The sequence below is a fragment of the Pteropus alecto genome, unplaced genomic scaffold (assembly GCF_000325575.1).
Source record: "Pteropus alecto unplaced genomic scaffold, ASM32557v1 scaffold11, whole genome shotgun sequence".
In the NCBI taxonomy this organism is placed as follows: Eukaryota; Metazoa; Chordata; class Mammalia; order Chiroptera; family Pteropodidae; genus Pteropus; species Pteropus alecto.
This window is the reverse complement of record NW_006431956.1, coordinates 314186-341121: the sequence shown is the minus strand read 5'-3', so window position 1 is coordinate 341121 and position 26936 is coordinate 314186. Positions and strand designations below refer to the sequence as shown.

Sequence of the window (26936 nt, the reverse complement as noted above, 5' to 3'; positions counted from 1 at the left end):
GTCGAGGGCTTTTGTGACCTCTACACCAAACAGTGACTAGAGAAAAGGGGAGTCCTCAGGCAGTGTCACCAGGGCCCCGGGGAAAGGCGAGGGGCCTGGGTGGGTGCCCCTCTCCTGTGAGCCCAGCGGAAGAGTCCAGCGCGTAGGCAGTAGAGCAGAGGTTGGGGGCTGGACCCCCATGCCCCGGGCTCGGTGGTCTGCACAGATCCTCAGCCACGCGGGCTGCGGCTAAGGGCCCTCGGTCTCCGCTGATGGCTTGCTCGGGGACAGCTGGGGGTCTCTTTCCCACCAGAGCCCGGGGCAAGTGCTCCAGGCCACCCGTGGGATCGAGGAGAGTGTGCTGTTCTCCCACCACGTGCTGGGGGAGCCCTGGACTCCGCCCAGGCCCCTCGCCGCCTGCCTCCTGGCCTCAGAAGCTCGTCCCGCTGCTGCCACCAGCACCCCGTCCCCTCTCCCCACTGAGAAGGCGCACGAGGCTAGGACACGAAGGAAGTTGGGGCGGTGACCTGGAGCATGACAGCAGGCAGCCGGCCTCCCACACTGAAGGCAGGCAGGGCACCCGGCCGGAAATAGGCCAAGACTGCAGACTCAGTCACCACTGGGCGACGAAAGCGTTTCTGGGCCTCTGCTCCTCCCTGGCACCGGTGGGGCTCAGACGCAGCCCGAGATGGGGCGCCAGGCAGACGCCCAGGAGCCACCGACTCCCCATGGACAGCGACCGTGCGGGCAGGAAGCCATACCCATGCACAGGGGACAGCGTGCGCAGCTGCCCCGGACGCGCCGTGGAGGCAGGGTGTTGACGCTGGCTCCGAAGGCTTTATTGAGCAGGGACATTTTGACATCAGAATTCAGGGCTCGGGGAGGGAAGGCTGCTCCCAGCTCACCTGCTTCCCTTCCAGGCACCAGGGGGCCTCTGCGGGACGTGGGGACAGGGGGACGGGGGAGGGGTGAGAGGTGGGGACACAGGGCACAGGTGGGTGGCTCAGGCTACTCCCTCCCCCGTACACCATCAGCCAGCTCCGGAGCGGTGGTTTGTCATGAAGGTCAGCCACTCACGTCCCCATGGCCGGCTCCGTCAGGACCCGAAGGCCACGGTCTGGGCGCTGGCCCCTCGAACGGCGTCGGGCCGGGGCCCCTGGCGCTGTCCCGTCCACGCCTCAGAACGCTGTGTTGAAGGGGTAGTCCTTGTGGTTTTTGGTTCTGGAGACCAGAAAATAAATGGCGAAGAAACAGAGAGAGACTCTCAGTGTACGAGAAACGTTGTGAGCGACCGAGTTACGTGTTTCCGTGGTCCCTGGCACGCGACCCTCGTCCTTGGGCTCACTGAGGGGTCCTTCCCCGAACAGTGACGATTCTGAGATCAAGCCTTAATCAGCCTCAAGTGTCACACGCGGCCGTCTGGGGACCGGCCGTCGGGGGTGACGGCGCCTGTGCCCAGCGGTGGCGGAGCCCACTCACGTGTCGAAGGCACAGAGTCGCAGGTTCCTGTCCAGGCCTAGAAGGTCATTCATTTCCTGTTCTGTCAACTCGAAGTCGAATACCTGGAACCAAAGCACGATATCCACGGCTCACGCAGGGGACACTCAGCGGAGCACGAGCCACTGCGGGGCGCTGAGCCGACGCCTGGGGGACACTTTCTGTGACACCCGTTGTGGTCCCCGGCCCTCGGCCTCTGCTCCCAGAGGCACTGGCATGTGGCCGTCTGGAGCCCTTGGAAAGATAGGGTGTGCGCTATTTGTCCCTCAGGAGTGAGGGGTATACAGAGCAGTCCAAAGGTGTAGCAAAGAAGTTCCCCACGATTGCAGAAACACCCCAAAATGTCCCAATATCCCCCAAAACATCTGTTCCACCCCGCGCAGCTAGGGAGGCCCCGTGACTCCGCAGTGGCCGTGACACGCGTGACCCGCAGGTGTCTTGCCGGCCCGTGTGCTCGGCTGCTCCCATTTGGCCCTGACACACCTGGGGCCGGCGACCTGTTCCTGCTTCGCAGCTTCTACACAGGACAGCCAGCCGAGGGCCAGGAGAGACGGCCCCCTGCGCCCAGGAAGGGACAGGCCCCGGCCACAGGAGCCCCTCTGCGCGGTGCGGCAGAGGCGGGGACTCCGTGTTCGCGGCTCGGCCTGGAGAGGCTGGCCCCGGCAGCGGGGACCATCGGCAGTGTGGCCGAGCGGGGCTGGCACCCTGGTCCACCGCGCCTCCCTCCCCGTTTCACCCTGTCTGCAGCCTGGGCTAGGGCCTCAGCTCCGGTCCCCACGCTGTGGCCCGGCGAGAGGCTCCCGCTCACACGGGGCCCCAGCCCTCTGACACCCAGGAAGACACTTGCCTGAATGTTCTCGAGAATCCGCTTTGGGTTAACGGACTTGGGAATGACGATCACATTTCTCTGGACCTGAAACCGGACCAATATCTGCAGGAAAAAAAGCCTAATATGAGACGGGGTCATATGGGGATGGGGTCCAGCTGCTTCCCCGAGGGTCACGTTTTCTGTGCACAAAGCCCACCGTCGGGGCCACGGATGCTGTGACCACACACTCTCCATTCCAGAGCCTTAGGGACAAACGTCACTTTGTGCCACCGGCACGGGGCGAGAGATGCCGCTGGCCTGGGAGCTCAGAGGACCAGCCAGCGCCTCAGCGAGACTTCATGACCGTGTCCAGTCCTCAAACAACAGGCCCTCAGAGCAAGGAGAGAGTACTAGATGCCTCTTCCGGTCACTCAGCGGGCGGGCTGAGGGATGCGGCCCCAGGGGTCTGAGGAACACCAGAGAGCTCTGGTCAGTTACCAGCTTGGCCAGAAGGGTCCTCCCCACCTGGTCCAGGGCTCCCGGAGCAAGCCGAGCGGCGTTCCCCCGCCCAGCAGGCGCCCCACCTGCCTGAGCCGGAGACTTCTGATGCTTCCGTGCGATGCTCTGAATCACAGGGTCGTCCATCAGGTCCACCCCCTCGCTGCAGGGGACAGGGCAGGGCTAAGACCCCACGCCGCCCCTCAGGAAGGCGAGACCCCCTCCACCGTGGGAGCCCTGCGCTCCTCCTGTCTGGCTCCAACACCTGCGGGATGTCTGGGTGGTGCAGGAAAGCCTGTCACCACACCTGCTGTCTAGGGACGTCAAGGTTCACACCTGGGGAACATGGCTGGACGCACTGCCCATGCCTACGTGGTGCTCTGTCTGGAGACGCGGGAGGCAGCTTGGGGCGCGCAGGCCTCTGCCTCTGCCACGGCTTCCGGGCTCTTCCTGGGGGCCGGCAGCGCCACCGCCAAGAACAGACGGCTGCGGATGGTGGCCCCAGACGAGCCGCCGTCGACTGCCACGAGGAAGCCGGTGTGGTGGACACGCGGGCCTTCCTGCGGCTGTGAGGCTGCCCCGGACCTGCCCCTCGGCGTCTGCCCAGCCGCAGACAGGCCTGACGCGCCCCGCGGAGCCATCGTCCAGCGAATGTTTATTGAGCAGTTAATCAACATTTCGCGCACTGGGCGAGGAACAGCCCTCAGCGACTCCTGCAGGGACCAGAGCCCACTGCATCTGGCCGTGGGCCCAGGGCGCTGGCCACCTCCCTCCACTCACTGTCCCACTGGGTTCTGCCGCCCGGGCTCAGCTGCGGATATGACTCAGCCTCTCCCAAGTTCACACACTCGGGCCCATCTCACCGGGGGACACGCGGGCAAAAGCAAATAATTTTGGTCTTTGCTGTGCTGCTGTCGTGCCCTGGGCACTAAGCTAGGGGCTGGGCCGAGAGTCACGACTTAGGTGTAGCCCTGCACGCCAGTAGCTCTGCCACGCGGGAGAGACTGAGAAGAAAGTATGGACAAGATAGTGTGACGGGCTGTGGACAAAACACAGATAAGGGGAAATCAGGAGGGCCGCCTGGAGGAGGTGGCCCTGAATTAAGCCTTACATTAGACATTGGAGTTAGCCCGATTAAAAAGAAAGATGGCAACAAGCTTTCCGGGTGAAGAGAACAGTGCAGAAGCACAGACACGGGAAGGGCGTGTGACGGCCTAGGTGCAGGCATGTTCGCAGGAGGGAAGGAGGTGAGGCGGCCAGGCCTGTCGGGACCACTAGGCCATGCCAGGACCTGAAGAGTCTGTCAGCAGGAGGGTGACACGGCTGTGCGGACGGTGGCTGAGAACCCGGCCAACTTGGGAGGAGTCAGGGGCCGCTGTCACGAGGGCGGTGACATGGCACAGAGTGGAGACGGACTCCGAGGTCGCAGGCAGATGACTGGCGCCCTTGCTGACCGGTGGGCTGGGGGCCGGGAAGGACGATCCCATGCTCTGGCCCAGGGGGCTGTGGGCGGCGGCTCGTCCGCTGATGTTGGGGGCTCAGGGCAGAGTTCAGCTTCTGGGGGACCTTTCCACAGAGGTGGAGACATGTGGCCTGTCCTGATGGGGCTGGCAGAGGACTGTGGACACGAGGCGTGAGCTCGGCGCTTCCTGCTTGTCATGCCCCTTATGCATGACTAGGCCCTCGACAGCTCCCGGCACCGGCCCCCCAGCACACAGGGTGGCTGAGGTCTCCCCGCCCTGCTCACCCTCCGTTGACCGTGCACCCACTCCGGCCACGCGCCCCTACCTGGAGCCACCGAGGGGCCGGTACGCAGTCACGGACACACCTCTGGACTGGCAGAAGCTGATCAGGTTCTTCTGAGCAAGGTACGGGTGGCACTCGATCTGCGAGGACAATCACAGCTGACCGAGACCACTCAGACCCATGTGGGCATCCCAGCCCTGCCCCCGACGAGCCGCGTGGCCATCCCAAGCCCGCGGCCCACGCCTGGGCAGTGAAGGGCCGGGCTGCGGGGCTCAGAGGTGCCGCCCGTAGACAGGCCTGAGGGATGGCGTCAGGGCACACCGTGGGCCCGGTACACGGGCCACTAGTGGGCAGCGCAGGTGTCGTCGCTCTTTGTGACCGGCTGCTTGGCCACTGGGGCGAGTGCTGCATGGGGGCGGGGACTTGGGCCTGGGTTCTGCTCGCAGACACCTGGCTCCCCAACATGTAGGTGGACGGCAGGTGCTCGGCGAGTGTTTGTCCAGCGGATGACGGAGGCAGGGGAGGCACGCGTGACAAACACGCTGCGGCCAACCCCTGGGGGCAGCTCAGGAAACTCGTGAGCAGACTCCCGCCTCCTGCACGTCCTGAGTGCCCACCTGCTTCCAGCCGGGAGAGGCTTAGAGTAAACACGCGGCAGAGCGGGTTCAGAACCATGGACAGTGCCCGCCGGCCAGGAGGCCCAGCCAGGGACCTGAAGGAGAGGCCGCTGGCTTCCCAGAAGCCCCTCGAAGGGGTGCTGCTGGGGTTCACCACCCACTGGGTGGCAAGGCCTCCCCACCTCACAGTCTGGGCGGCAGCACGCCCCTGATTTAAAGTACCACTAAGCCGATGCCGGACACACGGCGGGAGCAGCTCTGCACAGAAACAGCCTATGTGCCCGAGGTCTGGAGGCGGGGAGACCAGGGGCAGCAGGCTGGATGTGGGCCGCTCCCCATGCTGGTGGCCAGAGCCTCGGGGAGGCTGTGGCCGGCCCTGGCTCTGGTCGCTGCACACGTGTGTGCTCACCGAGCTGCCTGCGAGGCCCAGCCACGGGGATCCCTGCGTCTGCTGTGCCTCGGTTTGGAGTGCCATTTATACCAAGGTGCAGAACGCGATGCTCTGTTCGGAGTGTCCCCAAAGTGGGACAGCCCGAAGGCCTTTCGACAGCAGACGGGACCCTCGCATGGGGACAAGGTGGACGGCCCCGCGCGAACACGGGAGGATCTGACACGCATGCTGCGTGTGGGGAGCCAGACCCAGAGGAGCATGCGTGTCGCACGTCCGGGCACGGTCCGCAGGCCAGCCTGCGCTGTCAGACACGGGCAGCCCTCGGCGGGCGGGGGCTCCTGGGACGCCGGCCGTGGGGTTTTTCCCAGGGCGAGGGCCGTCATGGGCACGTACCAAACTCTGATCTCACGTATGCACTTTTTGCAAATACACAAGATGCTAATAAGAAGTTTAAGTAAAATAAATGTCCTTCACCTTACAGAGCCAGCTAGTCTATGAAACTGCCCCTCATCCTGCGGCATTCAAGTCTCAGCAGCGTCTGAGAACCTTTCGGTTGTCCCGCGGTTTCCCGCTGCAACCTGCTCGGCTGGGGAGAGCGGGGAGGGGCCCTTGGCTCTCCCCCGGGAGGCCGGCGGCCTCTGACCATCACCAACGAGGGATGAGGGCCTGCCAGGCCTGCTGCCATTTCCCAAGACATCTGCTGACCCCCCACGGCTGCACACGGGGAGACGCTTATCTCTCGCCTTCCATCCAACGCCACCTCCTCACAGACACGCCTTTAAAAAGGCCTTGCCCGCCCGCCGTCACCGTCCACTGCCCCGTGTCACCTTCCACAGCCTGCCTCGCGCTCTGCCCCCGCTTTCGTCTCCAGCACAGGCAAGCGGTGGGGACAGCGGAGAAGCCGGCTGTGTCAGCTAAAGCTGCTTGGCGTCCACAGCTCACCTGGTTGGTCAATGGCTTGAACCGCAAGTTGGGTTTACTCAAAAGTCTGTCCAGCTGCTCGTGGTTGAAGTTGGACACTCCGATGGCCTTCACCAGCCCTGCGTCCACCAGGTCCTCCATGGCCTAGCAGGGACGAGAACGACTTGTGGCGTGGCCGTCCACTCCACTGACCACCTGTGGCACGCGCTCCTTCGCACGGCATTCCACAACTGGCTCTGCTCGACATCTGAGGACATTTTACTTGACGTGTCAGGAGCATCTGAGGTCTACGTTTCTGTCGGTTAGTGGCTGGGGGTCTTGGGCACCATGATATGACCTCGCTAAGCCTCGATTTCCTCATCTGCCCAAAGGGGACGATTATCCATGTCACAGGGTTAAGGACATACCGAATCATGCACACGGCACTCAGCTAACACTCGGCACTGCAGCTGTGATGGTTCTGACTGCCCTGGTGCCTGTGGGAACGCCCGCCGACTGCCTAGCTCGCCGCCCCCCTCAGCACGCTGATGCAGGCCACTCCGACCCAGCACTGCCCCCCGCCTGACGGGGCTCGAGGGCAGAGCGCCTGGAAGTCCTGTGCTGTTGCCTGACCGGCAGGCCGGGCTGGCCCTCAGCTTCAGATGCACCGGGGCGAGCGGGCGGCACGTTGCTAAGTGGCCGTGGGGCTGGCGGCCAGAGTTGGTGTGCACCGCAGACGTCACCCAGGCCTCGCCTGTGTGACGCCAACAGCCCAGCATCGGTGAACCTGGGCCCGGGGCCGTGGGTGGCCGACAGCTCAGATGCCTGGGTCACCCCTGTCCGGCCGATTTGGCTGTTGGGAGTGGGAGGCCGAGGCCGGGCGGTTCCAGGGGACTCGCGCTGTCCCCTCGCTCACGCTCACTCTCAGGCTGGTCCACCAGGCTCCAGGTGCCCGGTGGGCGGGGCTCGGGCCAGCCTCCCACACCTTGGATTCACTGCCACGTGCCCCACACCTGTTACCTCCTGACTCCCGCTTCACCGCAGGCCTCACCGCTTCTCACCCAGACGCCTGCAGCAGGCCGGACGTGGCCCCTCTCCTCCCAGCCCCACCCTGGCGTCACCGGCGGCCACGGTTTCCCTCCCGAGACGCCTACGAAGGGGCCACAGGGACTGCAGGTCACCAGGGAGGGTGACACCAGCTGACGGGGCACAGACGGTGAAATTTTCTTTTTCACATTCTCCTGTAGTTTCGGCAATGACCATGTGGTATTTTTAAACCAAAGAATGAATAAGCATTTTAGGGCGAAGGGTGGTCTGGATCAGCTATCCCTAAAACAGGTTTCAGACGAGCCAGACGACACCGAGCTCTGAGTCCCGTAGCCTGGCGTCCCCTCCGTACATGTGTGACACATGTGCGTCTCGAGGACACACAGGCCAGTGTCTCTAAGCAGGAGAGGGCCCCATGGGAGACGCCGCCCGGGCTCAGCCTACCTCCCACGTGTCCAGGTAGTCGGTGTCACTCGGAACTGTCATGCCGTTGTGGTCCAAAGGCAGGTCCTCCTCCCCGGGCTGCGAGGACGAGAGGGGAGCAGCTTGCTGAGGCAGGGCTGGCACCCCAATCGGGGGGCTGGGTGCAGGCGGCACGGTGCCCTGCGGCCTCCTTTCCCCAGGCCCCGCTCGCGCCTTGGCAAGACCTCGCGCTGGCCGGACTGGGTGGCCAGCGAAGTCCCCGCCGGCCCGGACGTCCACTGCCCACACCTCGCCGGGCAGGAAAGGATGACTTGGAGGCTGGCCCGTGGCAGAACGCGGTTCGGCATCTTCGGGGGACGAGCAGGGTCGACTGCCCCCCGAGCACACTGCCAGGCTCCGCCCTGCTTTTCCTAGCCCCCCACCACGGCGGGGCAGAGCAGTGGGGATTAGGGCACAGAGCACAGGCGGCCGCGGGCACCGACGTGCAGTCCGCCTGCCCGCCACGCTCAGCGCTGCTGCCTCTCATGGGCAGACGGGGTGTGCGCGACACACGTTTACTCAGTGACACCCAATCGTTCTCGTGAGCTACACGGGGAAAGCCGTCTGAAACTGCAGCCTGACCCACGTTTCTGAGGAATTTTCCATATGAAGCAACTAACTGTCCCGCCACAGAGCCCCCTCCCACAGTGCCGCGTCCCTCTGCCTCTGCACGAGCACTGCCTGGCCCCGTCCTTGGGGTCGGCTGACACCCAGACGGCCCAGGACAGTGACCTGCCAGAGGATGACGGCTCCTGGGCCCCGGGAACCCTCCAGAGCCTCCCTGCGCCTCGGCTGCCCCACCTGAGCCACGGGGACAGGAACGCGGCCCACACGCAGAGCCGTGGTGAGGCCCGAGAGGGGAAGGTGCACGAGGCGCCTCCGCCGTGCCTGGTTCCCCAAGAGCGGAGCTCGGCAGCCGTGGACGCGGCCACTGCAGAGCAGCGGGCCCTGAACCGGCACCCTCAGCCCCGCCGCTCTGCCCTGCCAGCGTGATGATGTGCCGCTGTCACATCCTCATCGAAAGCACAGAGCTGGAGGCAAAGCCGCACGCGGCACGAAGCGGTTTCTGCGGCTTAATCTAGAAAGACACCGCGCTGGGCGCACACCATGCACGAGCTCCTCACACACGCGCACACGTGGGGGACGCCCGTGCACCGCCGCCCACACCAACGGAGGGACAACGCCCTTCCGAGGATGTCTCTGCTCCCCAGGGCCACCTGGGGGACTGAGCCCCGGGTTGGGCAGGCTGCATCTTGGAGGGGCCGGTGCACGGGGCCACCCACGCCAGGACCAGCCCGGGCCGAGGCTGGGCGAGGGGCGAGCTGGTGTGACGGAGACACGGCGTGAGGTGCAGTCCAGTGGAGAGCACAAACCGGATGGAGAAATAAGCTCCCCCAGACCCCACCGGGCCCACTGCCGGTGATCAGGCGGATGGGCCCCATTCCACAGAGCGGCTGTCGCGCCCCAGGGCCCTGGGAAGTGACGAGAGCAGCAGCGTGTGCTCTGAGACCTGCTTTCCCCTGAAGACCGGTGGGAAAGATGGCTGCCCGCTTGGCTTAGAGAAGCAAGGACCAAGGGGACTGGAGGACCTTGAGCCCAAGCCTGTCCTGAGCCGAGGCCTGGGGACAGGTGACTGTGCGTGTGTGGCTGCCGCCGCCTGAGGACCCCTGTGCCCCGGCTGCCGGCCCAGCTCTCCCCACCGCCCGCCGGGCAAGACCAGGCAGAACGGTGCCAGCGAGGACTCGGCAGCGCCCGAGCAGTACCTTGAAGCCCATTGGCCAGTGCATGAGGTAGAGGTCCAAGTAGTCCAGCTTCAAGTCCTTCAGGGTCCTGCAGCAGGCTGCTCTCACCAAGGTCTTCTTATGGCAGGTGCACCAGAGCTGCAAGGGGAGGCGGACAGCTCACTGCCACGTCGGCCCCTGGCTCCCACAAAGCACCCAGGAGCAGACGGCCGTAAACGCAGCGGGCAGTGGCACAGGCCCCCGGGGGCCACACGTCTGCAAAGCCGGCTCCCTCTGCCTCACTCCCCTCATGGAGGTCGGGGAAGCATGAAATATCTGCATCCACTGGGACCAAAAACAGATGCCCGCAGACAGAAAAGATATGAGGAAAAATCTGCAGAATTTCTGTACTGAGTTTCCCACTTAAACAGACCCCCTGTGGAAGGTTCTCTGTGACTGAGGCCTCGTCGTCCTGCGGTTAGAGCAGGTGGGCACTCAGCCACGGCCGCGTATGCCCTCTGTGACACAGTGACTTCGTGACTCGTTCTCGCTCATTATTTGCTTCATTATACTATTTAAGATTAACTGTGACAGAAGCTGATCTGAAGGCGCCATCGCAGCAAAAGGACAAACAAAAATAAGCAGAAGAAAGAAGATCAAAATATGCAAAAATAAACCACAAGCACAGGGTATTAACAAAAAAGAAACCAGAAGTAAGTATGTCATACTGTTAACAATAATGCTTTCTAGGTGGTGGGTATATCTCCGATTTGTTTTTTAAAACTTATATTTCTAAGGCTTTTCTAAATTTCTAGAATAGTGGGCACGCAGCCTCTAGGGGGTGACCTGTCCCCAGATCACAGGACTGGCCCTGGACACAAACCCCCAGGTGCCCATCGCCGCACCCCGGCGGTCAGGGGAGATTGTGGTCCCTTGGTCAAGGTCACACATCGCCTGCTCTGTCACAGCACTGCTGAGTGACGAGCAGGAACTCTCTCTGGTGACGGAGCAGCAAACCTACTACAGGGGCAGACTGAACCCTGCGACTGTGGAAGACACTCAGGGAGTAAGCACCGCAGAGTCTGTGCCACACGCGAGGACGAGGACGCTGGGGCCCAAGCCAGCTGTGACTGACGCCGTCCCTCACGTCTCAGGCCAGAGCTGGCACGTGACCCCACGGTTCCTGGCCTGATGGCCTTAGCAAGCTGCTGCTCCCAGCTCGGCCATCGCCCCCTCCCACCTCCACGGCCGTTACGGTCTCCTGCCTCCCGCCTCCGTCCACACGCACGCGGCCCGCCCCGGCCACATCTCCCACACGGCGCTGGTCCCACTCACATGGAGGCGAGCGGCCCCCTGAGACCTGGGGACAAAGGGCACCCCTAAGACGGCATCCGGCCTTCCGGGGCCAGCCCGTCCCCGGCACCGGCCTCGCTGCTCCTGTCGGCTGCCAACACTGCTCGACCCAGGAGCTAACCGCAAGCTTCTGACAGGTCCCCGTACCCCACGCACTGACCCATGCCTCGTGCTGTCCCCTCCGCTTATCACGCTGTCCCCGGTCCCTTCAGCCGCGCCACTCCCAGAAGTCAGGCCTGGGTCAAGTATGGATGGAGTGGCCAGCTCCACGGCAGCCTGGGAAATCGTCCGGGCGCCGAGCCAGCTGTCCTGTCGCCAGGCCCTCATCGGCCGCCCCTCGGGCCTGGGGCGTCCTACCTTACTGGTGATGAACAGGTCCTCCCGCCGCACGGCGCCCTCGGTGACCTTGCACTGGAGGCCGGCGCCGATCTCGCCCTCGTTGTGGTACAGGTACGCGCAGTCGAAGTGCCGGTACCCCGCGTCGATGGCCAGCTTCACCGCCTCCGTCACCTCCCCGGGAGCCGCCTGCGGAGGAGAGACGCGCACGTCACCCGCACACGCTCAGGAGAAGCCGGCCCCGCAGAACGCAGAGCCGGCACCCGGAGATGCAGACGCCACTGGACTGGCACCGTTCTCCATGGGCCCTAAAATGAGGGCACTGAGGCCAGAAAGCGGGGACCCACCGCCTCGGTTCAGCTCCCCCCGTACTTGGGCGAAACTCTATAGGTGTCTTTAGTGCCTGCGAGTAAACAAGCGAGAGGCTGTGCTTCCTCGGTGAACAAGGAATAAGCCGATGTAGGATGATCAATAATAATAATAATAATGATAATGATAATGATAACGATGGCTGAGCTACGAGGAGGCACAGACCCGCCCTGGGCCCGCAGAGATGCCAGTCCCTGTGTACAGGTGCACAGACGCTCACAGAAGCCAGCTAGCTCTTCGCATGGCAGCGTCTGCCCAAACCCAGGAGCAGCCTGGTGTCTGCAGAGTACGGATGTTTGGCGGAGAAAGCGCTCAGTGTGCCCTGGGCAGCCTGCCAGCACAGGGCCTGGGAGGGGGAAGACACGCTGGAAGGCTCCATTCCACCCACCCCAACATTCCCAGTGGGCTTCGGGGCTCGCAGAGCCGTCCTCACGTCGACCTCGGAGAGCCAGATCTTCGTTTAACAAGCGCTGGATTCAGAGTGGCTGCAAGCTAATGAACCAAGGATCCATCTTAAGTCAGAAAAGGAACCACCGAGGAATTAGAAGAGGAAATGACAATAAGAATAAATATCAAAGATAAAACAGAAGGTCAACAAGGTCAGAGGCTGGTTCTTCGAAAAACCTTAATGAAGTAGCCAAACTCCTGACAAGACTGAGAAGACCGACTTTTTTAAGTGACGTGAATGAGAGCACATACAGATAAAGTAGAGATTCGAAATCTATGAAAATGTTGTCAGTAACTGTAAGCTGGCAATTTGGAAAAATGAAACGAAATGGAAAAATTCCTAGAACAACTTCAGAAGCAATATACACTGAATTGTCTCATGATTATTCAAAAAATGAAGCGATTAGTTTAAGATATACATACGTGCAGAGTTCTACTAGATTTTCAGAACAGAAAACTCAATTTAAACAAAATCTTTTGGACAAGAGAAAAAGAGAAAATCACTCCCAACTCATTTGGTAGAAAATCATTCTACCAAACCAGCACAACCCTGACATCAAAAGCAGACAAAACGTTAAAAATTATACATTTATCTCACTTATGAATATAGTTGCAAAAATCCTCAGTAAAACAAGTTAGATACAATAAGAAAAATGATGTAGCACACTCATACTGAGGTTAGCCTAGATATCCAAGGATGGCTTGATAATAGAAAATCCATAATGATTCATAGATAAAAAGAAAAAAAAAAACCCTCTCGATTGATGTTGGATAAAATTCAACACGCACTCGTGATTTAGACTCTTAATAAATTAGGAGAAAGGAAACTCTTTAACCCAATAGAGAATATCCATGTTTAAAACAACAAAAACTCAGGAGAACAAAAACAAACCGAAAAACCCAGGCAGGCATCACCCATAATCATGGAAATGTTGGAAGCATTGCCTGTAAAGTCAGGAACGCGACGGAGGGGCCACTGCACCGGACGTCCCGCCCAAAACAGACAACTCAGAAAATGCCATCTGAGGCTGAAGGATCAGAGCACAAGCAAAGGAAACTCTCATTATCTGCAAACAATACGATCGTTTATGTAGAAAACCCAAGAGAAACTGTAGGCGAGTTCACGGAAATAAGAGTACAGTTTAGCGAAGCGACTGAGATGGTGGTAAATGAACCAAAGACAGCTGTTTTTCTAGGCACCGAAAGCAAACAAGTTGAGAACATAGTTTCAGATAAGCGTTATTTCAGCCGTGTTACAGACTACTGAATACCCAGGAAGAATTCCAACAAAGAAGCGTGTGTTCTCTACGGGGAAAGCTATACCACCACGTGAAGGGACATTTAGAGAGGAAATATGTTTAGGAGAATTTACTAACGAAATACACCATGCTTCTAGAGGGCCAGATTTGACATCACAAAGATGCCGATTCTCCTAGACTGATTTAATGTGATTCCACAGGCCCAGACACAGCTAGGCCCAGACACAGCTAGGCCCGTCTCCCCCCAGAACCGAAGCTGTCCTTGTGTTTCGCTTTGGCTGACTGAATGCATCAGAGATGCCAGTTCCAAGCCTCGGCCTCAGCAGCCTGGCAGGTCTTGTCGCCATGGTCCCAATAGCCCTGGGCTAGCCTGCTTGAGGATGAAAGTTAAGTGGAGCGGCCCACAGGTCCCAAGTGAGACCTGCCGGCCCCTGGACATGTGAGTGAGCCAGGCCGAGGTCCACATGAAGCTGTCCGGCTGACAACTGGACCTGCAGCGGTAACGAAGCATGTGCTGCTAAGCCGCCGAGCTTCTGCAGGTTGTGTTGTGGAAAACCTGAAGGCCTACCGCAACAAAGGGAGGTTTTGGCCTCTTAAGTACGGTTTTCACAGCTTTTCCTTACCCTGTGTGCAAGATCACGTGGACTTCTATATCCAGCCACGTGCAGAAGACAGAAGACGTAGAAGACAGAATCAGTCAGGCAAGAAAGTCAAGGCCATTAAAGTCATCAAGTGCTTATCGAATGGCTGCCAAATGCACGTCCTTGGCCAGATGCGGACAAGACAATGTGTAAAACCGTAAAACCATACCTTTGGCCTCTGAGAGCTGATATGGATAAAAGAAATCATTTAAACGATATTTAGACGAACAGGGATTGGTCATTCTAATTCCTACTTTCCAATAACTTCCTGTGTGATTTTTTAAAGGAACATCTTTTTATCAAAGACTCAGTTAAAAAAAAAAAAAGCAAACATGAAAGGCCTTTTAGTCAGTGTATGTCTCAAAGCACGGACAGGAATTAGAAGTCCCACAGGAATTAGAAGTCACACGTGAAGTCCAAACCACTTCCACCATCAGGGTCTTACGCAGGAAATAAAGTCCGGTAACACCTAGCGGGTCATGGAGCCATTTCCTTATCTTTTTGATACAGATAATGTATTCCAACGACAGTTGCTGTTTGATCTAGTCAGGTGGCTGCCACTCTTTCTGCCCTTACCCAACCTTGACGACTTTTTCCTCTGGGCCTTCCCAAACATTAGTTCTGAATAATTATGATTTGGCCCCAATACTGTAATAACTATGTATGGTGCCAGGTGGGCATTAGGCCAATGTGGGGGAAGGGAATCCCTCTGAAAGTTACATAAACCTTTAACCACCATGTTGCACACCCGAAACTAATATAAAATAATATCGGATGTTAACTCTAATTGAAAAAAAAAAAATGCCACAGGGACAACTCCCATTCTTAGAAAATTTGCGATCTAAAAATTCTATCAATTTTTTCAAACACAGTAAGCCTCCCAAGGAAGTACAGGCGACCAGTTGGTTGGCCTATGCTGCTGCGGGTGTCCCCGCGGGTGTCCCAGCAGGTGTCCCCGCGGGTGGCTCCTCCACATCAGGGCGGATCGCAGAGAGGACAGGCCCCGCACCTCCCCACCGCGAGGCCGCCTCACCTTCCAGGTGCCCAGGCCCACAATAGGTATCTTCTCCATGCTTCGGGGGACGTCTGCAGCTGCCACACCGGAGAGTGAAGCCATCGCTGTGGAGACTGGCTAGCAGCGCCGGCCCCGGACACAGCGGTTGGCTGGTAGCGCTGGCCCCGGACACAGCGATTGGCTGGCAGCGCCGGCACGGGACACCGCGATTGGCTGGAGGCCCTGACGGCGGGCGCCCCGGTTGGCGAGCAGTTAGCGGGCACGCCCACGTCTCTGGGGGGTGGGACGTTGGCCCGGGGGGCGCACGCCAGCTGTTGAAGTCCCGGCAGGATCCGGCCGCGTCCCAGTTTCCCAGGAGCACGCCCGAGGTGCACCGCATCCGGGGGCGGGGGAGCGATGCCGGGCTGATGGGCCGGGGTCCCCCGGATCCCGGCGTCAGCCCGGCCACCCCTGGGCGGCCTGGAGAGGACAGAGTCTGGAGCGCTGTGTCCTCAGCCCTGGGCGCCCAGGACCAGAGTAGGCCCCCGACCCCCACCCCACGGGGAGGGAGGGAAGGCCCGGTCCCCCGCTCTGCGACTTGAGCTTGGGGCAGGCTCGCAGGAGTGTTTTGTCTCGGTTCTCCTTGGATGGCCAGCCGCGCTGAATCCAGGAAATGCTTTTTACCCCGAGGTCCATGGGACGAGGGGCGGCACTGGATTGCCCCTCCGGAGACCAGGGCTGGACCCCCATTGCTGGAGACTCCCGGTGCTCAAGAGGAACTGGCCGGGGTGAGGAGAGGCGGCTTCGCGAGAGAGCTGGGCAGCCCGGGACCTTGGGCGGAAATCGGAGCCCTCCAGGTCCCTCTCATCACCCCCTGGAGCTTGCAGGTCCTGCTCTTTTGCCCCCTGGGGCCTGGGAGCCCCTGAAGACGCCAAACAAAAATGTGCTGTTTTCTGGTTTCCTGCCTTCGGCTGCAGCGCTGGGGCTGACCACAAGGGGCGGGCAACAGGAGCAGGGAAGGGACGGGGTCATTCTGGCCGTGCCTCTGCCCCCATCCCAACCTGCATCTTTTATTACTGGCCTCCATGCCACAGTGTGAGTTGTTCAGGGGCGGGGGGCTCTGAGAACCTCATGGATTCCTTCAGCTACTGAGAAAAAAGCAAAATTACTTTTTATTTGTGGGGCTGAAAAAATTCTTTACATACTGCATTTGCTTCACACTATGGCCACAAGTATTTTTGCATTTTGCTACTGTCCATTTTGTTTGACCCCTCCCTCTTTTGTCCCACTCCAGCGTGAAAATATGTCCCTGAACCTGGTAACCTGGTTGAGACTTGCAGGGTGGGGACTGTGAAGCAGGCACGCAGGAGAAGCTGGTAGAGTACGTGGTGTCTGACCTCCAGGGCAGACTCCTGTGTCACCCCCTTCTCCACACAATGGGGCACAGCCTGCTGCAGAGAGGCAGGTGCCGCTGCTGCCCACAGTAGCACACTGGGGACGCCGCAGCCACCTAGCTGTGTGTCTTGGGAATGTTCCTCCACCTCTCTGAGCCTCAGTTTGCTCGTGTGAAACCTGGAGTGCTACAAGGGCCAAACCCAGGGCTGTTGTCTGTACTAATGTGAGCTGTGCGGAGCACTGACCCTGAGCCTGACGTCTGACCCCGGGCCTGGCCCGTGGGGAGGACTGCTCAGGGCTGTGGTTGTTCTTGTTTATGGTTTTCTCTCCCAGGTGAAGAAGCTGTCTGTCTCAGGCCTCACTCATCCCATGGCCTTGGGGAAAGCTGCTCCCCGTTTGTAAAGGAGGTTTCACATTCTGTCTGGGGTCCCCTGACCCAGGGTGCACCGCGGAATCGAGGTTCACTCCAACAGCCACGCACATGTTAAGTGCCTACTGTGCGCAGGCCTTTTCTAGGTGCTCTGCATAGCTCACCGAATGCAGCATCCGAAGTCCCTGCCCCCGGGCTTCTAGTCCAGTCCCGGCCCAGCAGACATCAGAGCAGGTAGAGGACACAGGACACTGGATGCGAGCCCCCCTGGCCTCCTCTAGATATGGGTTCCTCTGCCCTCAACGTCAGGATGACAGACCCCAGGGACAACCAGAGGAGTGCGTGGGCTCTGGGTCAAGAGAAAGGGCTCCTGTCTCCATGGTGGGGGACATGGGCTGAGGCGGGGCCTAGCATCTGGAGGATGCGGACTTTACGGCCTGAAGCAGTTTGTGACTGACATGTAGCCTGGTGTGCCCAGCCGAGGCCTGGAGCACCTGCCTGCCTTTTGACCCAGCTGGGTGAGCAGGGGCCCACTGGGGCCAAGCTCTAGGGTGACTGAGGGTGGGCGTGGATGGGGAGGGGCAGTGCTGGGGTGGCTCAGACAATCAGGCGGACTCCGCCTGGGAAGACGTTGGTCTCCAGAAGGCTTGGGCCGGGATCTGCCTTTGGAGAGATCTGTGGGAAGGCGGGCATGCGGTAATCTCCTGCAGTCCCCGTGTGTCCCCAGAGTGGCGCTGGCCCCACACCAGCTCCTGCACCACCTCAAGAGCTAGATCCAGCTGCACACCTACAGCGCTGGAGCCCGAGGTGTCGGTCACGGGGCCTGGTGCCTCCTCCGGCAGCACAGCCAGAGCCAGAGCCAGAGCCAGAGCACAACCAGTTCTCGCGTCAGCTCCGGAGCTGGAGCGCGCCTGGCACTCCCCCGACACCCCCCGGTACCCCCCAGCACCAGCTCTTGAGGCGCAGCCAGCAGCTCTCCCCTCTGCTGGTCTCTCCCCTCTGCTGGTAGCAATTTTTGTTTCTTTTCCATTTTTCTCTTTCCTCTTTTTGAATTTTATAAACATTTTGTGTGTTAAAATTTAGATTCAATAAAATGTAACCTTCTGATCATTTTAAATTGTGCAGTTCAGAGGCATGAAGTACGTGCCCGTGCTGAGCACCAGCGTGCTCTAACTGCGGTGCCCACAGCCAGTTTCGTCTGTTTCTTTACCTAGTCTGGACTAGTCATATAAGTGGGATCCTAGAGTATGTGGGTTTTTGTGTCTGCCCACATTTTAAGAAGGACTAGTTAAATTATTTTTAAAATTCAAAATAGCAGTCTTGTATTTAAGAGGGAAACTCCGGGAAAAAAAATATGTGAAAACTGAAGTCCCTATAGTAGATATGTTCTAAGTGTCACTGAGAGCCAGAAGCCATAGACAGCTGGTTCTCTGTGGCCGACTGAACACAAGGAAAACATCCCAGTGGGGACACGAATGGAAACTAGAGCAGCACCCCTCAGAACCCAAGGCCAGGGCGAGGCTGAACATCCCTGTGACATCGGAAACTCAAAATGCCAGGAACAAACACGCAGTGCGACCGAGCACTGGGTGAGCGGTGCTCGGCCTCCTGTTGAGGATGCACCAAGCAGGGAGCATCGGGTCACCATCACGGCAGGTTTTATGTGTAGTGACAAGCAGCCCTGAGGGCAAAGCGAGGGAGCGGAGGCCCCACCAGATCCCCTGGAGGGAACTGAAAGGACACTCGCGGGACCGCTGAGGTCCCACAGGTGCACACCTTGACCTGGCAGTGCTGAGCCCGGGCCTGCATCCACGAAAGTCCCCGCACGCTTTGTCCAAGCCGTACGGCCACTAGTTACATCCACAGACTTCACGCAGGGCCATGGCCCAGCTTCTTAGCCGTGCGGGGCTGGAGAGTATGGCCTGGCGCCTGCCTGCTCCTCCTCCCCCAGGCCCGGCCGCACGCTTTGTCCAAGCCGTACGGCCACTAGTTACGTCCACAGACTTCATCGCAGGGCCATGGCCCAGCTTCTGAGCCGAGCAACCGGCTGCCATGCAGGGCTGGAGAGTATGGCCTGGCACCTGCCTACTCCCCCTCCCCCAGGCCCGGTGCCCCTTCCTCAGGAAAGCACGTCTAGGGCAGCTCAGTGAGCTACTGGACAGCCGTGAATATGCTCCGTCCAGGCCAAGCTCCGCTTGAGCCTGTGTGAGCAGAGCCCTTCACAAAACGGGGCTCAGGGAAGCTGCTGGGGGTTTAGAGATGCAAAAAAGGCTCCAGCCCTTCCAAGCTCCACTGGAATGGCCCTGTGCCAGCCCGCAGCTGGGACAGCACGCTCGGCGCCCTCGTGGCAGCGGACACCCTCGCGGTTCCCGCCTCGCAGTGAGAGCTTCAGGCTTTGCATTACGGTCTCCAGTAAGTTGTTCATTTCTTTAGTCCGAGTTTACTGAGGTTTTTATCATGAAAGGGGGATGAATCGTGTCACTTTTTTTTTTGCATCAGTTGAGATGATCGTGTCGTTTTTCCCTCACTCTGTCGATGTCAGGTATTGCACGGACTGCTTTCTGCATGCCTAAGCGTCCTCGGCACGTTGGGCTCCCCTGCTTAGGCTGTGAGAGCCATACGCATCCGTGCGCCCCAGGCATTCAAAGCCCTGACGCGCCCAGCGAGCACCCCTCACCGCCACTCCCGCCTCCAGGGGCCCTGCGAGCTCCTGCCAGCACCACCCCTCCCATAGCCCCGCAACCGCGATGGAACCACCCCCAAGGTGGTGCTCAGGGGCCACCTCCTTGGGCTTCTGTGCACATCGCAGCCTTTGGGGCAGACTGACCGGAAGCTGGGTGACAGCCCCGTGACTGGCAAGCTCCTATCCTGACCGCAGAGCCTGGGTTCAGCTGGTCTTGGTCGCGCGGTGCCACTGCTCACCTACAAACGAGCTGAGCTCACTGAGCACGCGGGGGCCGCGCACAACAGTAACTGCCCCAACACTCACTGCTCTCGGCGGGGGGCCCCCTTCTCCTGGGGCCCCCTCCTACGCTTGCCTGGAACTCCCGCCAGGAGAAAAGAGGGAGCGGGGCGGGGAGGAGGCGGCTTTTCCCGGCCTGCCGCAGCGTGCCCTGCGGCCTCCGCGAACCCCGACCCGACCATGCACTGGGCGGGCTCCTGGGACCGTCTGGGGACAAGGCCAGCGGGACAGGGGTCATTCCATAACTCTGTCCCCAGGTCTCCGGCCCGCCTGGCTGGAGTGAGGCAGCATGAGGGTTCCACGGGTCGGGGAGTCTCAGAGCAGCTGCTGCTGGGGACCAGCGGGACCTGCCTGGTTGGGAGCCGTGGGCGCGCTGTGCACACGGAGAGGTGGCGTCTTGTGCACGTGCTGCCCACGTCCCGTGCGTGCCCCGCCGCCCTCACCCAGGGGCCAAGGCCAAGGCGAGCCGGGCTCCTGCAGTTCCCCGGCCGGCCCTCGCGGGACATTCCTGAAACTGAGGCCAGGCTGGGGAGGTGGGCGGGGTCCGGAGGAGAAGGGGGTCCCTCTCAGGCCGGGGCTCAAGCCCCCCGCGGGGCTGCCTTGGGAATGAGAGCCCCGAGATGCTGGGCAGCCCCTCCCACGTGGGGGGTGTGGCATGCGCGGGCGCGCACACCCCTCCTTCCTAACCATCTACGTGCTCGGTATGAAGAGAGCATATTGGAAGTACGAGAAACTTAGCAGCGTTACCTGGAGCATGGAGCAATGAGGTAGAAGACATAATTTACAACATTTTGGATCTTGTGAGGTCATTTTTATAACGCATGTAATTAAAAATATATATTTTTTTCAAAAATAGTTCACACTGAAGCAACGTGAGAAAAAAAAATTCCTATATAAGCAGGCCACAAACTTAAGGCTCACATGTATTTTTTATAGACATCATTTTAGGAATAATTATTTTATTGTTGATTATTTATAGATAGGAAAAATTGGCAAATTGTAAATTAAGTAGATTACTACTTAGAACGTGCTTCATCTGAGCTTGGGGATACTTTGTGACCCTACAGAGATGGATGGATTTATTTAGGAAATAAAACTGAGGGAACGTAATTGTCTGATAAAACACGGTTACCTGTTGAGGATATCCCTTCTAAGACCCCACGGCACTTCCATCTTGGCGGCAGCAGGTGGACTTGTTTGGTTCTCCTGCCCCCCAGTGGTCATTTCTCAAAATGCAGACAATCTGTATGAAAGTTAATGTTTGAAACTCAGTTTCCTCATAATAATTTTGCAATATACTCATCATGTCTCAATTACATACTTTCTTGAGATTACCGACATTAAATTTAACTCTGGCATCTCTTGACTATTTGACTTAGTAAATTATCCAAAGCTACAATAATTTTCTGTAAAATTTTTACATCGATAGTATAATCTTAGATCTTACAACTACCACAGGGTTGTTTTTACATCGATAGTATAATCTTAGATCTTACAACTACCACAGGGTTGTAGGGGTGTTTTGCAATAAATGAAACCCCTTTAAATGTACTGTTTATTACTATTAACTAAGTCTTTCATATGCTGTGTTTATTTCCCATAACCACCCACATACATTGTGAAGTATATACAGTATTATTGAGATTTCACAAGGAAATAAAATGATCCTGAAGGAGGCTAATAAAACTTAGGAAGGGCTACACCCCAGGCTTGAGACACTGAGTTTGGTTCCCTAACTTTCCTTCTTCTCTTAAAAATCCATATAGTTAATTTTGAATTGATTTAAAATTATTTAACCTAAATAAATTGGTAGTGTGTTCTAATGTTTTAACGTATTACTTAAAGCAACACTTATGTATCACATTTTTTCATATGCTAATGTAGGTCAACCTTAAAGACTTAGAATCTTTCATAAGAACCAAGCCCCATTAGGGAAGGTGAGTTTTTAGAAAGACCAAAAAAAAAAAAAAAGTATTTTCATTTTTTAACTGAAGAATTTAGATGCAGAAACTAGTGTTCAGTGTCCTTTTCATTGTAGACAGCAAATAGATGCTTGTGGGCTAAGAAAAAGTTGACCCAGGAAAAGAGTTACATTGTACAGAACTGAGTATGATTTTAGATAAAAGTGATTATTAGCGTCAAAAAGATTTTTTATTGCTACGAACTCCAGACTTCACTTTCTCAGAGCCCTTAGTCTAAAATAGCTCCATTAAAAAAATCCTTTGGGAATTTCTCTGATAGCCAAATCGGATCACTTCTGATGAAGCTATCAGTAATCTAATGGACAGGTCACCCTGGTCATTCTAGCCAGTAATGACTTTTTCTCTCGTGAATGTCTATGACATCTGGTCTATGCTGCTCACACAATGCCAACTTCACACACAGAGACCACAGGACAATCCCTAAGGACTAAAGAAAAATAATCATTTTACAGCGTTAAGCACATGAAACTCGTATGTAATGGGCTAGGTTAGCTGTTCCTAAAACAACCAGAGACATGTCTGGAAACGTGTGACTCTTCACTGGATCACAGTGACTGGAGTGAACCCTCAGGGAGGCAGACCAGAGGATCCACCATAAGTAGGAAAGCTCAAGTCTTGAGCCGGTTGTACTATATTCTGTATGAAGCGTATTAAAACATTCATGTAACTTTTTTGATGTTAATTTAATAACAGCTATGTGAAATACTTAAAACCCAGTTGTTTTAAGAATGAATTCAAGCAATTCTCACCCTCACCCCCAGGAGATGGGTATTCTTGTTAACCACACGTTCATGATGAATAAACTGACACACACAAGTTCAGGAACTTCCAAGATTTCTAGTAAGTGATGGAGCGGTCTTTCCTGGGCCCTAGGGTCAGCACATGCAAACACCCCACCTATACTGCCTCATGTAAGATGGCCTACCCTTGTGACGATTATTTTTTATGTGTCAACTTGATTGGTCTACAGGGTACCCAGATATTTGGTCAATTATTATTCTGGGTGTTTCTGTGAGATGAACACATTAATTAGAATAAAGCAGACTGCCTGCCCTCATGTAGACAGGTCTCATCTAACCAGGTGACAGCTTGACTAGAACAAAAAAAGCTGACTCACCCTGAGTAAGAGGGCATTTCTCCTGCCTCGTGGCTTTTGGGCTGGGACACTGATCTTCTGACTTCGGACTTGGACTCCGACTAAAATTTACTCCATCAGCTCTCCTGGGTCTCCTGCTTGTTGACTATTGATGTGAGAACCCCTCCAAAATCGTGAGCCAATTCCTTATAATTAAACACACACACATACACATACACACACACACGCAAATACATACATATAGGTAGATAGTATGGGAGAACCCAGACTAACACAGATTTTTGTCCTGAGAATGGGAAAGTTACACACGACACACTCACCTGCTATAAAGTCCTGAGAACAGGGAAACATATCTAACCTGTCCACTTATAGCCAGCACCTGTTCTAACTCCTGTTGCAGTGTAGGCTTCCCACATCAAGCATGTGTTTACTGGAGAGAAGTGTCCAGAGAGCAAGAATTTGCCCTTGTTTTTTTCACCTAGCACTGGCGGGGGTGGGGGGGCTGGAAAGGAACCAGACCTTGGCGAAGAGGAAGGTTTCTTTCATTCATTTATCAGTCACTCATTGCGTATGCAGTAGGCAGTATGAAACAGCTTTTACGGTAGGTGAAAAAGAACACAGATAAAATACACAAATCCTGTCCTCACGGACCTCACGCTTCTTAAAAAGACAAGTAAAATCTATACGAATAAAGTCCTAATTAACAGGGTGACTTCTATATCTTAAATGGGTATGGACCTAAAACGGAGCTTCAAAGCCTATGAATCCAAAGCTGATAGAACCGAAAAGGGAAATAGATCCATAATCATAGTTTCAATATGCTGCGATTTCAATATGCCGATCAGTAATACTAACGAGTAGACAGAAAATCGGTAAGGGCGGCGGAGACCTGAACAATTCTTTCCACCAAGGAGGCATCGGACGTACTCAAACACTGAACCCAAACGAAGTGAAATACACATTCTTTTCAGGGGCGCCTGGAACACTCGTCAAGACAGACCGTATTCAGAGCCATGAGTTCGGATATACATTTAAAAGGACTGAAATCCACATTTGCATCCCTCCCGGCCACAAAGCTTCCACGCGGACGGGACGAGGTGGCGCTGAGGAGTGACAGGCGGCATCGGTTCACACTTATACAGGCGCCAGCAGCGACAGAGGGCGTGAGGGCGGCGGAGGGCTGCGGGATGGGGGGACCAGGGAGCAGGACTCGACCCCTGGCAGGGGCCGTGGTGGGCAGGAGCGGCCTATCAGCCAGGGGCCGTCCCCCTGCTCCTGGCTTCGGTAAGTGGGTGACGATTTGGCAAAAAACAACAGACAGGCGCCCGCCTCCCTCTCCATCCCGCAGCCAGAAGCGGCTTTTACGCTTCTTCCTCCCCAAGCCCCGCCCCGGCGCCTACCCGCCTCCTCCGCGCCGCCGCGCTCCCGGGCCGGAAGTAGACCTGACGCAGAGCCGTAAAGCACGTCCACTTCCGGGTCACGACAGCCGCCGCGACCGTCTCGCCGGCGCTCCGCGGGTAAGCGCTCCTGCCCGAGCCTCGCGGGATCAGCTTTTCCCTGGTTGCGGGCGTTTCCGTACTGTCGCCCCCTTCACCTTGGATCATGTTCAAGAAATTCGACGAGAAGGAAAACGTGTCCAACTGCATCCAGCTGAAAACGTCCGTTATTAAGGGCATTAAGAACCAGTTGACAGAGCAGTTTCCAGGCATCGAACCGTGGCTTAACCAAATCATGCCCAAGAAAGACCCCGTCAAAATAGTGCGGTGCCACGAGCACATAGAGATCCTCACGGTCAACGGGGAGCTGCTGTTTTTTAGACAAAGAGAAGGGCCTTTTTACCCGACGCTGAGGCTGCTCCACAAGTACCCGTTTATCCTGCCGCGCCAGCAGGTGGATAAAGGAGCCATCAAATTTGTCCTCAGTGGCGCGAACATCATGTGTCCAGGCCTGACGTCTCCCGGGGCCAAGCTGTACCCTGCCGCGGTGGATACGGTGGTGGCCATCATGGCGGAAGGAAAACAGCACGCCCTGTGTGTCGGAGTCATGAAGATGTCTGCGGAAGACATCGAGAAAGTCAACAAGGGGATCGGCATCGAAAATATCCATTATCTAAACGACGGACTGTGGCACATGAAGACGTATAAATGAGCCGCAGAAGGAGTGCGCCTGCGCCGATATGGACATTGTGCTGTGGCTGTGTTTGTGTCTGTGTGGCGGTATGAAGACGGTACCTCTGTGGTTACGTCGAATAAATTCAATGGATGCTAAAAAAAAAAAAAAAAGTAAAGATTTGGAATGACGCCATATGTCTGTGTATGTCATTGAATTCACGCTTGTGTGAGTGCGCTTGTGGATGCGTGTTTGCAGAGGGGTAATTAGTTGAGATCTGCTGTCTTGTCTGTCCAAACCGGTATCAGTTCAAACAGGTAAGTTATCTCTTGTGGAAAAATAGATTTCAAAGTCAGGAGCGTACAGTCGGTAGACAGACCTGCAGATGTGAGTGAAAAGTTGGGAGAAAGAAAATGACCAGAGGGGGACCCTGAACAACTAGTAATGTGAACGGTTATGGGATGAGCAGAAAATGGGGAGCTTAAATGATTGTACCAGAAACAGAAAATCCAGTGGAAAGTACACAGCCAGCATCACTGGTTGTCCACTCAACAATCAGCCCGCCCTCCTTGCTGGCAGAACTCTCTCCATGTGAACCAGGTAAATGCTGATTAGGCCCACGTGGCGCTGTGTTTCCCTGTGAGATGGACTCATTTATAGGTGGCATGGGGCCTAAGGCCAAGTAGGATCTTTATTTAGGAACCCCTAGGAAAACGGGTCTCTTTTCTCCCTTGGTTTTGAATCCTTGATTTATAGGCGGGTATGTGACCTGTGTTAGGAGGGGTCACTAAAAGATTTACGGAAAAGGTTTAGCTGGCTCTTACAGGCACATGGGAGAAACAGTTTCCGTGCTGCAGGCATTGGCACGTGATTTTCCTCTTGACACACACACACACACACACACACACACAAACACACACATGCACACACAGTGCCTTGGATGATTTAGGAATTGATGATTAATCAATCACGCACAGTCCCTGTATTGTGATATCTTATAAAGGATGTGGCTAAGTTATGCAAGATAACTTAGATTACTTTCTTTTTATTTGAGGTTTCTGAAATTTAAAGCCAAAGGTATCCCCATTTTTACAGAATGGCATAGACACCCAACCGAAAAATTGCTTAAAGGAGGATAAGATGGGTCAAATGAACGTTGATCAGTGACTCTTGCACAAGCAGTTTCAGCGTGATTTCAGGAATTCGGGATCGATCGCGTAGATTTAAGGGTGCAGTGAAGTCAGGTTGTGGGAGTTTGTGTTATTCCTTACAGAATTTTGATTGTGAAGTAGAAGATAATGGGCGAAAGCTCGAGGAAGGATATAGTCAAGATATTTTGGAGTTCAGGTTATTTTGCTGTTAATTTTATTGTTGTTGGATGTTTGTTGATGAGGTTTCCGAGTATTTTTATACGTGGAGGGGAAAGATTCTCTAAGAGAGGGAGTACTGATGGGAATGGCATTGGGGGGACAGGGAGGTAGGAAGGAATGGCTCCGAAACAGAGAGGTGGAAGGACTGGCCTTCCGTCCTCATGAATCTCCACGTTTGAATCATCTTTTACCTGTGACAACTCTTAAACACTTCTCATCAGAGCACTATCTTTTCCTCAGAGGATTAGGGCTTTTGTCCCTATTAATTCTTCACCCCAGTCAACACCATTGAGTCTGGCCACGTGGAGGACCTCTAAGCTTCTCGTGACAAGATTCCGGAGCGCCAAGGACTCTGACAAACACCGAGGGAGATAGTCAAGGTAAGCAGCCCTACGATTCTTTTACCGGATCCTCACCAGCTGTCCCCACCAAGAGGTGAAAGGAGGCCCTCGGGGTCTCTCCCAAGCCGCCTTTCAGGTCTCCCCACCTAGGCACACGCCTGACCTTGCTTCCCTTCCCGGTTCACCTGGACCCTTGCCGAAAGGTGATACAGCTGTGACTGCTGAGTCACAGGGTCTCCGACGCCG

The 26936-nt window shown here is 56.5% G+C and overlaps 2 protein-coding genes and 1 long non-coding RNA gene across 3 annotated transcripts; 2 read left to right on the top strand and 1 right to left on the bottom strand.

The window, feature by feature from the left end:
- Positions 1-796: 796 nt before the first annotated feature.
- AKR1E2 (aldo-keto reductase family 1 member E2) lies at positions 797-15248 on the bottom strand. Its single transcript, XM_006906938.3, has 10 exons — positions 15105-15248; positions 11377-11544; positions 9709-9825; positions 7928-8005; positions 6479-6601; positions 4571-4668; positions 2873-2945; positions 2324-2407; positions 1459-1541; positions 797-1200 (listed from the first exon to the last, which is right to left on the bottom strand). Exons 1-10 carry the CDS (start codon positions 15186-15188, stop codon positions 1158-1160), a joined length of 951 nt encoding a protein of 316 aa, XP_006907000.1. The 5' UTR covers positions 15189-15248; the 3' UTR covers positions 797-1157.
- A 124-nt stretch (positions 15249-15372) lies between these two features.
- On the top strand, positions 15373-17947 carry LOC107195322. Its single transcript, XR_001516429.2, has 2 exons — positions 15373-15454; positions 15756-17947. It is a non-coding gene; the product is annotated as an uncharacterized LOC107195322 (long non-coding RNA).
- Positions 17948-24327: 6380 nt separating this feature from the next.
- LOC102889053 (malignant T-cell-amplified sequence 1) lies at positions 24328-25171 on the top strand. Its single transcript, XM_006906937.3, has one exon. It carries the CDS (start codon positions 24473-24475, stop codon positions 25016-25018), a length of 546 nt encoding a protein of 181 aa, XP_006906999.1. The 5' UTR covers positions 24328-24472; the 3' UTR covers positions 25019-25171.
- Positions 25172-26936: the final 1765 nt, after the last annotated feature.

Bases quoted from the DNA above. Each gene is read 5' to 3' on its own strand.
- LOC102889053 (XM_006906937.3), top strand. From the start codon at position 24,473: ATGTTCAAGAAATTCGACGAGAAGGAAAACGTGTCCAACTGCATCCAG.
- AKR1E2 (XM_006906938.3), bottom strand. From the start codon at position 15,188: ATGGCTTCACTCTCCGGTGTGGCAGCTGCAGACGTCCCCCGAAGCATG. The intron at 4,669-6,478 runs GTGAGCTGTGGA...TTGTCCTCGCAG, and splicing joins TCAAGCCATTGACCAACCAG to ATCGAGTGCCACCCGTACCT. The intron at 2,408-2,872 runs GCAGGTGGGGCG...TTTTTCCTGCAG, and splicing joins ATCAGAAGTCTCCGGCTCAG to ATATTGGTCCGGTTTCAGGT.